General features: G+C 39.9%; 1 protein-coding gene across 1 annotated transcript; it reads left to right on the forward strand.

The window, feature by feature from the left end:
- The first annotated feature begins 326 nt into the window (after positions 1 to 326).
- LOC140573835 (NACHT, LRR and PYD domains-containing protein 6-like) lies at positions 327 to 11,364 on the forward strand. Its single transcript, XM_072693424.1, has 8 exons — positions 327 to 382; positions 1,481 to 1,806; positions 2,511 to 2,520; positions 5,523 to 7,301; positions 7,412 to 7,576; positions 7,940 to 8,113; positions 9,132 to 9,178; positions 10,400 to 11,364. Exons 2-8 carry the CDS (start codon positions 1,539 to 1,541, stop codon positions 10,942 to 10,944), a joined length of 2,988 nt encoding a protein of 995 aa, XP_072549525.1. The 5' UTR covers positions 327 to 382; positions 1,481 to 1,538; the 3' UTR covers positions 10,945 to 11,364.
- Positions 11,365 to 12,119: the final 755 nt, after the last annotated feature.

A 12,119-nucleotide genomic window follows, 5' to 3' on the forward strand; every position in this document is an offset into this window, starting at 1 on the left:
TCCTAACAACCGTGCAAGGCCCGGTGGACCACAAAAACTGTCCCATCAGATAAACAACGCTTAAACAGGAGAAATCAAGCTGTAATAAATAAAGGTGGAGTTACTCAACTCTAAACACAAAATGCATGTGCACATTTCACATGGTTCATCTGCTAGTGTCTGGAATGTACTTTGACTGGTTTTTTATCTTTCTGGCTTAGTGCCAGTCAGAAAATGAAAGTGTCAGTACTACCAGACTCCACAGGTGAGGCAGAGTGTGTGTGTGTGTGTGTAATGTAATAGAAATGGTGTTCTCTGTTCTTCTTCTGTTGCACTGGACATCTAGATGAAAACGGACCTGGATTTTTCTATCTGAAGATTTATAGAGCAAACCCAGATCAAGGTAAATTCTCCTCCTAAACCTCAGGCTTTTAATGAGTTTTACTATAGCATCTCATTAACCTACATCAGATCAATGTACTGGACTTTTAAAGCCATAAGCCTGGTTTACTCCCTTAAATTATGCTTTCTTTGGAGATAAGTTACCATTTTGCGTTGCTGAGTGTGACTATATGCTGGCTAAGGAGTAAGGAAGTGGTCACCCTTGCATTACCACAGGATTATACTGTTAGTTTTTTGGCAGTTAATGTTCAGTCAATTGAGGAATAAAAGAATACGTTTTTCTTTTTTGTTGCCAGTTGAGATTTTTAGTGAAGTTAATGAGTTATTCAACTTATTTGAGTTTTTCTAACATAAAATGTTTGTACCTTAATTACATTCCTATTTAAACATTCCGTTTTAGGACAGTGTAGCTTAGTAGTTTCGTTTTGCGTCAGTTTTAAAATAAGAATTATTTCCTATAAAACATTCAAAAAAATAGTTAATCCAGAAAACTGGGGCAATAGTTCACTTCTTTGCATTTGATTACTGCAGAGTGTTCAATTCCATCCAATCAGATTTAGAATATGCTACTCAAACTAAATTCTAACCTTTCTACCTCATACAATGCTCAAACTGGTCAATATATACTTACCTGGTCATAAATAATAGGTCTTTGATACTGTTCAGAGAATATGTCCGTGCCCACAAATGCATTACAAGTGCTTTAAATGTCCATCATATTATAATACTGAAGCTGAGCTTCATTTGCCTTTCACACAAACCAAATGTGCCTCATCAGAGATTTGCATGCCAACAGATGGGCTACTGTAAGTAACTTGACACTAGCAGGGTCACAAGTCAGCAATGGCAAGATCACCAATGTTTCTAATAGCCAAAGAGCATTTTATTATTACTGTTATTATGTACTGTTATTATTTAGATGGGCCTTTTTTAAATTACATAGCTAGTGCAAGGCTTGCTAATGTAACTTTTAAAGAAACATTAATATTTCAGTGACAACTGTCTAGAAATACAGACTGACATTTTAAAAGGAATGATTCCTCTAAAAGTAAATGGTCTTGTATTTGTGGGTTGTTGCCCTGTTGTGTTTACTTTTCAGAACCCACCATTAAACTTTGTTCTGCAGTTCCTCAGCTCTTCAGTACCAGTAATGCAAAATGGTTAAGATAAAGGAAATCTTACTGAAGACTCTTGAAAGCTTAGGGATGGAAGATATGAAAAAATTCCAGTGGTATCTAAGAGATGGCATCAAAGGTTACGCCCCTATTCCATGGGCTCACCTGGAGAATGCAGAGAGACATACGACGGTGGATAAGATGGTGGAGATGTTTGGCCACAATAAAGCTGTGGAAGTCACACTGGATGTCCTGAAGAAGTTACACCAGAACCAACTAGCTAAGGAATTGGAGACTAACTACGAAGAGTGTAATGCAGCTGACGCCATACTTACTCTTTAAACTCATAGAAAAATAGGACACCACATGAAAACCTTTTTTTTTAACACATTCAGCATCTAGACTTTTGATATTCATTTGAACAATATTGAGATATGGAGGTACTATAATTAAGCAAATACTAAAGAACATTTGTGAGGTGTAATAAATAGAAATGCAGTTTGTTTTGGAGGGAAAAGTTAGGACACTCCCACAATTATTACTAAGGTAAAGGTGCACGTATCTGTCACTGTACAGCGAAATGTGTCCTCCGCATTTAACCCAATCGAACCCACAACCCTGTTATCGATAGCCCGGCGCTCTAACCGCTGAGCCACCACTTTTAGAGCCACTTTTAGAGCCACCACAATTTTAGACATTTTACTACTTAAAATGTCTAAAATTAGAATACCTCAGACATTTCGTTTGGTTTGCTTATGGTTGTTGTAGTGAGTGGTACCACTATGGCAAGATCCAAAGAGCTCTCTGAGGCCATCAGAATTAAGGTTTTAGATGGATATGAGTCTGGGAAAGGATTTAAAAAGATCTCAGAACTCTTAGAAATCATCCATCCCACTGTCCAGAAAATAATTTACAAGTGAAACATTTGCCAACATGTCCAGATCAGGCTGTTCTAGTAAGTTCAGCCATAAGTCTTCAACAATCCTAAAATGTCATCACAGGGTCTACAGGTAGCCATCTGGTGGTGGTAGTGACATCTGATGTCAAAGTACAGCATCTACCATCAGTAAGAGACTTTCATAGGAGGTGTGAAAGATGTAAACTATCAAAAAACATCAGGGCAAGACTTGCCAGAAAAGACCTAGACCAAAACCAGGACTTCTAGAACAATATGCGTTGGATAGGAGTCTAGGAGTCTTGCCCTGATTTTTGGCTTGACAGCACACCTCCCGACTATGGCAGTCTCTTTGATGGCCATGCTGGTAGTTGGCACTTCTAAATTATTTTCTGGATAGTGGAATGGCTGTTTTTGTGCTAAGATCTTTTTAAATTCCTTACCAGACTCCTCTGCATCTACATGGCTCCTCCAATATCCTCTCCAACAATGTTCTAATCATCTGCAGCTTATGTGCTGCACCCGATTCTGATTGTAGACATTTCAATTGTGGGAGTGTCCAACATTTTTTCTTCACAGGAGAATTACATCTGTTTAAAAGATATTTCTTCAGTTTTATGTGTTTAGTTATATTACCTCCATCTCTCAGTATTGTCAAAATGACCATAGGGTTAAATAAGTAAAAAAAAAAGATAAATGTATTTATTGGGGATCCAAGTTTTTTTCCGCATACCTGTATTTAATTAAAGAGGTCACACATACTTATATAACAGCAGCTTATATAACAGTGTAAATTTATTCTTCCCTCAAAATAACGCAATATACAGCCATTAATGTCTAAACCACTGGCAACAAAAATGAGTACACCCCTTCGTGAAAGTTCCTGAAGTGTCAATATTTTGTGTGGCCACCATTATTTTCCAGAACAGCCTTAACTCTCCTGGGCATGGAGTTTACCAGAGCTTCACAGGTTGCCACTGGAATGCTTTTCCACTCCTCCATGACGACATCACGGAGCTGGCGGATATTCAAGACTCCTCCACCTTCCACTTGAGGATGCCCCAACAATGTTCTATTGAATTTAGGTCTTAAGACATGCTTGGCCAGTCCATCACCTTTACCCTCAGCCTCTTCAATAAAGCAGTGGTCGTCTTAGAGGTGTGTTTGGGGTCATTTTAATGCTGGAACACTGCCCTGCGACCCAGTTTCTGGAGGGAGAAAATCATGCTCTGCTTCAGTATTTCACAGTACATAGTAGAGTTCATGTGTCCCTCAATGAAATATAACTCCCCAACACCTGCTGCACTCATGCAGCCCCAGACCATGGCATTCCCACCACCATGCTTGACACCATGCTTGGTTCCAGTAATCCATGTCCTTTGTTGACATGTCTTCAGCAAACTGTTTGCGGGCTTTCTTGTGGACATACTTTAGAAGAGGCTTCCTTCTTGGGTGACAGCCATGCAGACCAATTTGATGTAGTGTGTGGCGTATGGTCTGAGCACTGACCGGCTGACCCCCCACCTCTTCAATGTTTGCAGCAATGCTGACAGCACTTCTGCACCCATCTTTGAAAGGCAGCATTTTGATGTGACGCTGAGCATGTGTACTTAGCTTCCAACACAAGGTCTGTTCTAAATGGACCCTGCTCTTTTAAAACGCTGAATGATCTTGGCGACTGTGCTGCAGCTCAGTTTCAGGGTGTTGGCAATCTTCTTGTAGCCTTGACCATTTTTATGTAGCGCAACAATTCGTCTTTTAAGATCCTTAGAGAGTTCTTTGCCATGAGGTGCTATGTTGGAACTTTCAGTGACCAGTATGGGAGAGTGTGAGAGCTGTACTACAAAATTGAACACACCTGTTGCCTATGCACACCTGAGACCTAGTAACACGAACATCGTCACATGACATTTTGGAGGGAAAATGACCAGCAGTGCTCAATTTGGACATTTAGGGGTGTAGTCTCTTAGGGGTGTACTCACTTTTGTTGCCGGTGGTTTAGAAATTAATGGCTGTATATTGAGTTATTTTGAGGGAAGAATAAATGTACACTGTTATATAAGCTGCACACAAACTACTTCTTATTGTGTCAATGTGTCATTTTTTTAGTGTTGTCCCATGAAAAGATGTACTTAAATATCTGCAGAAATGTGATGGGTGTACTCACTTTTGTGATACGCTGCATTCTAAGAATAAATAATTATTGTATTTATATTATTAAAAAGCTTGTAAGTCAGCTGATGAAGGGATTTATATAATAATGGAAGCAGATATAAATTTCTACTGTCCACTCTTTTAGGCAAATGTGATGAGGTAATTCCAACGCTGACCAGTACTCTAGGTAAACACATCACGTCTCATCTTTACTAATGCTTTGCAATAAATGCCAAAACAGTTTCAGCTTAAAATATTCATGTTTTTGCTTTTACTAATAAGCTTAAACAGCGTTCCATTTTATTATTGGGCAACTGAAAGAATATCTGAAAGTATATATGTTTGTGTGTTATGCTACCTGTTTGCAGACAACAGGTGACTTGAAAATCACTGATTATCTTCAGTGGCATCTGTCAAGGGGTGGATATATTAGGGAGCCAGTCGTCAGTCAGTTTTTGTAGGTGATGTGTTAAAGGCAGGAACAATCACAGAACATCAGGCAGGTCTTGTAGGGTGTTCCAGGTTTGCAGTGCTTAGTACATACCAAAATGCGTCAAAATCAGCGAGAGGCTTATGGGATCTGCTGCTGTCTTGGTGCCAGATACCACAGGATACCTTCAGAGGTCTTGTGTTATCCATGCATCGAATGTTCTGATCTGTTGTGGCAGCACATAAGGGACATTTACATTTACATTTATGGCATTTAGCTGACACTCTTATCCAGGGTTAGTTATATTACAGAGGTGGGGCAGTAGTGTAAGGAGTCTTGCCCAAGGACTCTTATTGGTGTAGCGTAGCAGTCACCCAGACTTGGAATTGAACCCCAGTCTCCCACATGGTGTGGTAGCTCACTGGCAGGCAGTGGGGTTATCTGTTGCGCCACACCAACCAAAAAAGAAAAAAACTTTCACTCAAAGTCAATGTAAAAAATGTTTAAGATTTATTTTTCCTGTTTTACCAACAGATCCTAACAAAAGGAGCAATCTCAAGGCAAAAGAGAAAAGATACTTTATCCACAAATTTGCAAAGCGACCTGACAAGACTTCACTGGAAGAAGATGCTTTGTCTTTACAAGACGTCTACACTGAACTCTACGTGACTGAAAGCTGCACAGGAGGAGTGAACACTGAGCATGAAATCAAACAGATAGAGGCCTTTTATCCCAAATTAAAAGATTCCCCAGTCAAACTCAGTGACGTGTTCCAAGTGCAGTCTGGTCAAAATGTCCCTGGTACAAAAGTACTGACACTAGGAATAGCTGGAGTAGGAAAAACAGCCTCTGTGCAGAAGTTTATTCTGGACTGGGCTGGAGACAAATCCAACCAGGATATAGATTTCATTCTCTACCTCCCTTTTCGCGACCTGAACGTGATCAAAGATAACAAGTACAACCTTTTGAGTCTTGTGAAGTACCTCCATCGTGATTTTAATGATGAAGACGTAAAAGAGATGTTAAGAGAAAATGGCAGGATGATTTTTATATTCGATGGCTTGGACGAAAGCCAAATTCACCTTGAGTTTAATCAGGAGAAAGTCTCAGAGGTAACCGAGGAGAACACTCTCGATAAGCTGATAATAAACCTCATCAAAGGAGAGCTGCTTCCCTCAGCTCTCATCTGGATAACCTCCCGACCGGCCGCAGCTGATAAGATCCCACATAAGTACATTGATCAGGTTACCGAAATACGTGGATTCAATGACTCGCAGAAGCAGGAGTACTTCAAGAAGAGGCTCAGAGATCCAGAGAAAGCCCACAAAGTCATTACATATATTAGGTCAGTGAGAAGTCTGCACATTCTGTGTCACATCCCCATCTTCTGTAAAATCTCAGCTAAAGTGCTCCTGAAAATGTTGGACGACACAGATATGGAAAATGCTCCCACAACTCTGACGGAAATGTACACGCGATTCTTGGTGTTTCAGACAAAGCAAAAGAGTGAGAAATACAGTACCATATCCAGAAAGGACAGTACTGTACAACTGGTTGATAGAGACACCTTAAGAGAGTCGGATATCCTGAAGCTTGGAAAGTTAGCCTTTCTTCAGTTACAAAGGGAGCAAGTCACATTCTACAAGAACGACCTGGAAGAATGTGACATTGACGTTGATGGAGCTTTAGTGCAGTCTGGAGTTTGTACTCAAATCTTTGAAATGGATGAGACACACTTCAGCTTTGTGCATTTAAGCTTCCAGGAGTTTCTTGCAGCCGTCTTTGTGTTCTTCACATTTGTAAATGGTGCACAGAGCCCATATCTTCAAACCCTGAAGAAAATGCAATGGAAAATTAAACACAAACTGGTTGATAATCTCAAAACAGCATTGAAAAAAGCCATGGAGAGCGAAAATGGACACCTGGACCTTTTTCTCCGCTTCCTTATAGGCCTCTCGCTGCAGTCCAATCAGAGACTCCTCAAGAGTTTACTGCCAGAACTGACAATCAAAGAAGAGAGTTTGGAGGACACTATAAAATACATCCAAAGTAAGATCAAGGAGACCACATCATCTGAAAAGGTCATCAATCTCTTCCACTGCCTGAGTGAACTGAAAGACACTTCCCTGACAAGTGACATCCAGAAGTACTTGATATCTGATGAAATCACCACTCAGAAACTCTCCTCTACACAGTGGTCAGCTTTGGCGTTTGTGTTGCGGATGTCGGAAGAAACTCAGGAGAAGTTTGAACTGAAGAAATACAGACCGTCGAATGAAGCACTGAGGAGACTACTGCCAGTGGTGAAAACCACACAAAGAGCACTGCAAGTATCATTTTCCTTCATCATTTATTTCATTAATTTTTTTAAACTTTCATAAACAGGCTGTTTCTGCTTTTAAAGCTTAGATATTAAGTATAATATTTGTTGTCAAGGTTGGATAATAGTAATCTCAATGAGAACAGCTGTAAAGCACTGGCGACAGTTTTCAGTTCAATGATAAAAGAGCTGGATCTGAGCAACAACGACCTGCAGGATTCAGGAGTGAAGCAGCTCTGTGTGGGACTGAAGAGTTCACACTGCAAACTGGAGATACTTAGGTCAGTATATCTGAATATGTAGTGTCTGCATATGTAACATGGAATAACTTTCCCTTTCCTCTTTGTTTTCTTCAATTTTGCAAAATCAGATTTATTTTGATTTTTCATTTTAATTTAGCCGAAAAATCAGGACAGCAAATAAGAAAGGAAAAGTCCTTCAGCTGTTCAGATGCAGTCATTATCTCTACAGTTTTGACACAGTAGTACTGGACTGTACTTACCTATGACATGCTCTAGTGTTGTTGTGCTTGAATGAATGAATGAATGGTCTCGATCCTGTCTCTGTCTCAACCTTATGTTCAGTGGGCCTTGTCTCTGTGCACTTCATAATAACCGTGATCTGAATACCTTCCTTCTCCACAGATTGTCTGGCTGTATGATTACAGAAGAAGGCTGTTCTTCTCTTGATTCAGCTCTGAGTTCAAACCCCTCACACCTCAAAGAACTGGATCTGACCTACAACCACCCAGGAGACTCAGGAGTGAAGCTGCTCACAGCCAAGCTGAAAGATACACAATATAGACTGGAAACACTCAGGTAAGTAGAGCTCTGTCTGAGTTTCTGTATTGATACCTTGTATTTTTAATTTTGAATAATTATTAAAATATAATTTAATAGTGAGGTGCACAGTATGGTAACAATATATCACAGTAAAAAACATTGAATTATATATATATTTAGCAACACATACCAAATGCATTAGTAACGGCAGATTCTTGAAAACTGCTATTCAGATATTTAAATAAGATAAGATAAGATAATCCTTTATTAGTCCCACAGTGGGGAAAATCTCAGTGCCACAGCAGAAAGGGATAGCAAGACACTCAGATGCAAAAACGTAGATAAATAAATTACACTATATACACAATATAAATAATAGAAGTAAAAAAGCAATGACAATATTATTTACAGATTATTTACAGATAATTGCAAATTGACTCTTAATTGCACAATGGGGGGCACATTGTATTTTTACATTGAGGAATCTCTATTCCATGAACATGTGTGTGTAGTTTAAGTGTGTGTATGTGGTCCGCTGGGAGCAGTGCTGGTTGTGCAGTATACCGCTCCTTCACACACTTGGGGTGAAGCAGCCGGTCACTAAAAGAGCTGCCCAGTGCTGGATGATTATTCCATACTGAGTCCAGTGTTCAAAATCTGCTGCACTTCATCCAATTAAATAGGAATAATTGCAATGCATTTTAAATTAAACATGCAATTGCTCAGTGTTCCTTAACCATGATATGATAGAATATTGTGAGATTGCCCACCCCATCATAATTTATTATAAACATTTTTAGTTCAAATTTTAAAAGTTTTTTTAAATTAGCTTCAGAAGGCTCTGCAAGTTGATTGCCCTTCTGTAAGAGTTGACTGAGGGGTGGAGAGTATTTTAAATGGATACTAGAACATACTTTGCATGTTGGTCAATTTAAATGCACTGGAATAATGAATCCATAAATTATGTCATGATATGAAATGATTATTAATTATCCAAAAGTGCTTCAATAATTTAACTTGATATCTGTGTGTGCATGATTGTCTTTGTCTTTAGGATGGAGTTTGCAGGAGAGAACAGAATTAAACCAGGCCTAAGAAAATGTAAGTTAACTGGATTTAGTGTAATATTCACATAAGCAGGTGGGCAGAAAGTGGTGGGGCAACTGACTGACTTCAACTGACTTTCAGCGCTACACACAGCTTCTGCTATAGAGGCCACTTTTGTGAAGCCTGTGACACCAAGCCCACTGTTAGACACTGTATGCCATCAGGCTGTTGGTGAGCATCGGTGGCTGATTGTTGCCTGTAGTCTGTGTGATTTGTTCCACACCACTGTGCCCCCACTAGTCAGTCTTTGTCAGTGCTTTTTTGGCCTATTAAACATGGTAAATCAGCATTGGCATCTGTCTGTGAGAGAGCTGTACGTCAGCACCCAATAAGAGAATCTACTGTGTGGTACTCTCACACAAAGGGAACAGCTTCTGACATTTGGGACTACTTTTCTACTTGAATGTCCAATTTTTAAACAAATATATTTAAATTTCTCAAACATATCTAAAGAAAAAATTATATTATTTAATATACCAAATAAAGCATGGGGTACTTGAGGCTTTTGTCACATAATTAACCAGTGAAATATGCAGTTTCTGTTGGTAATGTTGATATATAGTGTTGAAATAATGGTAATGTATCAAAATTCACCTCTTCCCGCAGCTAGTGCCAAGCTTTTTATTTTTACAATGAAATAATGGTACAGGTCACGTCGCAGTTTTACAATCATACAATCATCTCAATCATCAATCTCAGCTCTGGTGAATAATTGTCTGGTAAACAATATGATAAAAATAATATATCATGATACTTAAAGACATACTGAAAGACGTATGTGCTGCCGAGTACTGTAACTACTGTAACTACTAACAATGTCCAGCATAGGCTCAGAAAAGCATATTGCTTATCACAAAAACATACTGTATTTTGTCATATTGTCATATAGCCCACCCATAGAACTTCCTACAGAGCGTCGTGTTCCTGACATGGAGGTACATTGAGTATGTCCATACAGGCTACAGCTGTAGTCTTTGAGGAGTATTTCATTTCAAAATCTCACAGGCTAAGGCGAGCAGAATGCAGGTGATCATCAACTGGCTGATTTCATCCGCATCGGTTTGGTGTGTCTTGACCTATGGGCCCTCTCCATATGACATTGGTCCAAGCTAGGCCACCACAGGGAAAACAGAGTTAAATAACTACACTAGGGTGATCACAGGTTCACACACACACTCTTTAATTGTGTTCTCTGATTTTTCTTCTTGCCTGCAGATGCCTGTGAGATCAGACTGGACCCAAACACTGCGCACAGACAGCTCTCTCTGTCTGAGGGGAACAGAAAGGTGGTGTACACAGGAGAGGAGCAGCCGTATCCCAATCATCCAAAAAGATTTGACGACTGTGAGCAGGTGCTGAGTACAGAGGCCCTGAGTGGACGCTGCTACTGGGAGGCCGAGTGGAGTGATGAAGCTGAAATTGCAGTGACGTACAAAGGAATTGTCAGGCAGGGAGATGCCGCTGAGTCTCAGTTCGGGTGGAATGAAAAGTCCTGGAGTCTGATCTTCTGTAATGACGAGTACTCTGTCCTGCACAACAAGGAGAAAATCATCTTAACTGGCCCCCCCTTCCGCTCCAACAGAGCAGGAGTGTATCTGGACTGGCCGGCCAGCACTCTTTCCTTCTACAGTGTCTCTTCTGGCGCACGGCATGCAACCTCCTTTCATCTATTACATACTTACCATGAGACATTTACAGAGCCCCTCTATGCAGGCTTTAGGGTTAATAATGACTGTTCACTGCACTTGTGTAAGATATGAGATATAAGAAGCTGTTTGCTAGCTAGAAGGATCTTCAAGAGTCTTCAGGGAAAGACGCAGGCTTTTCTGAATACCCAATACACAGACTACTCTACTGTAGGCCAAGAAAATCTGGGGAGGAGGAAAAACCAAACAATTGGGGGAAAAAAGATAACAACAATATAAAATAATGACATAATGGTCTGACATGCAATCGGCTATGTGGTTTATGCAGTTAATATGCACTGGTTGTTGTTTACAAGCACTCTGTAATTGGTCTAAATCTTGGATGTCCGGAACACATAGGAGTGCAATTAGCAAAACTGGCCACAAAGGGGCAGCACAGACTTTAAACTCAAGGAGAAAATTAAGGGACATGGGATCAGGAATTCCAGTGACAGGATTTTGAAATTGTGTCATTTACATGATTACATAATTCATGCCGCTGTTTGCCTCTGGAATCATAGTGATGATGATGATGATGATGATGATGATTTCCCTTGTGTTTGGGGACCCAGAGACCCTGATACTGTATCAAAGGCCTTATCCCTGCCTTTTGCAAAGTGTACAATTGCATTAAGCTACACAATGAAAGCTGTTAATGAAAGAATTGTATGTTACATGGGCTGTGCATGAACATGTATGTAAGTACGGTCTTATCAAGAACAAAAAATAATTAAAGTTACTGATGTGTATGTTAGAAGAACACAGTTAGAAGGACACAGTTAGAAGGACATAGGTTTAGTTGCTGACCACTCTGTACGTCGGCCAATTTATGGATCAGTTCCACAGACATACAATATCTGAAAAATAACAAGTAAAAAATAACAGCCTGCACATCTGCACATAACACTGGTGAACACCAGATTCCTGGTTTCCATCTTGCAGTAGAGATGATGTAGTGCTGAACACAGTGGGCACCAAGTTGGGTAGTAGAAAGTAAACAAAAGTCAATATCAGCTGCTTGTTTTACGCTATCCATTGTAATTGTATTTTTTTCATATGCCTCCTGCCGCCCAGCGGCTAGTTATAGTATAACAACATGGAGAGAGTGAACATCATTACTCTGTGTCATTTTGTTTGGAATCTGCTGAATCTGCAACCGAGAATCAATTTGTTGTAATTATGATCAGTCAGAACATACCCAGAGTAGCCTGTCTTTCCCAGAGTAGCCTCTAGATGGTGCTCTGTCATTC

This window comes from Salminus brasiliensis, chromosome 1 (genome assembly GCF_030463535.1).
Source record: "Salminus brasiliensis chromosome 1, fSalBra1.hap2, whole genome shotgun sequence".
Lineage (NCBI taxonomy): Eukaryota > Metazoa > Chordata > Actinopteri > Characiformes > Bryconidae > Salminus > Salminus brasiliensis.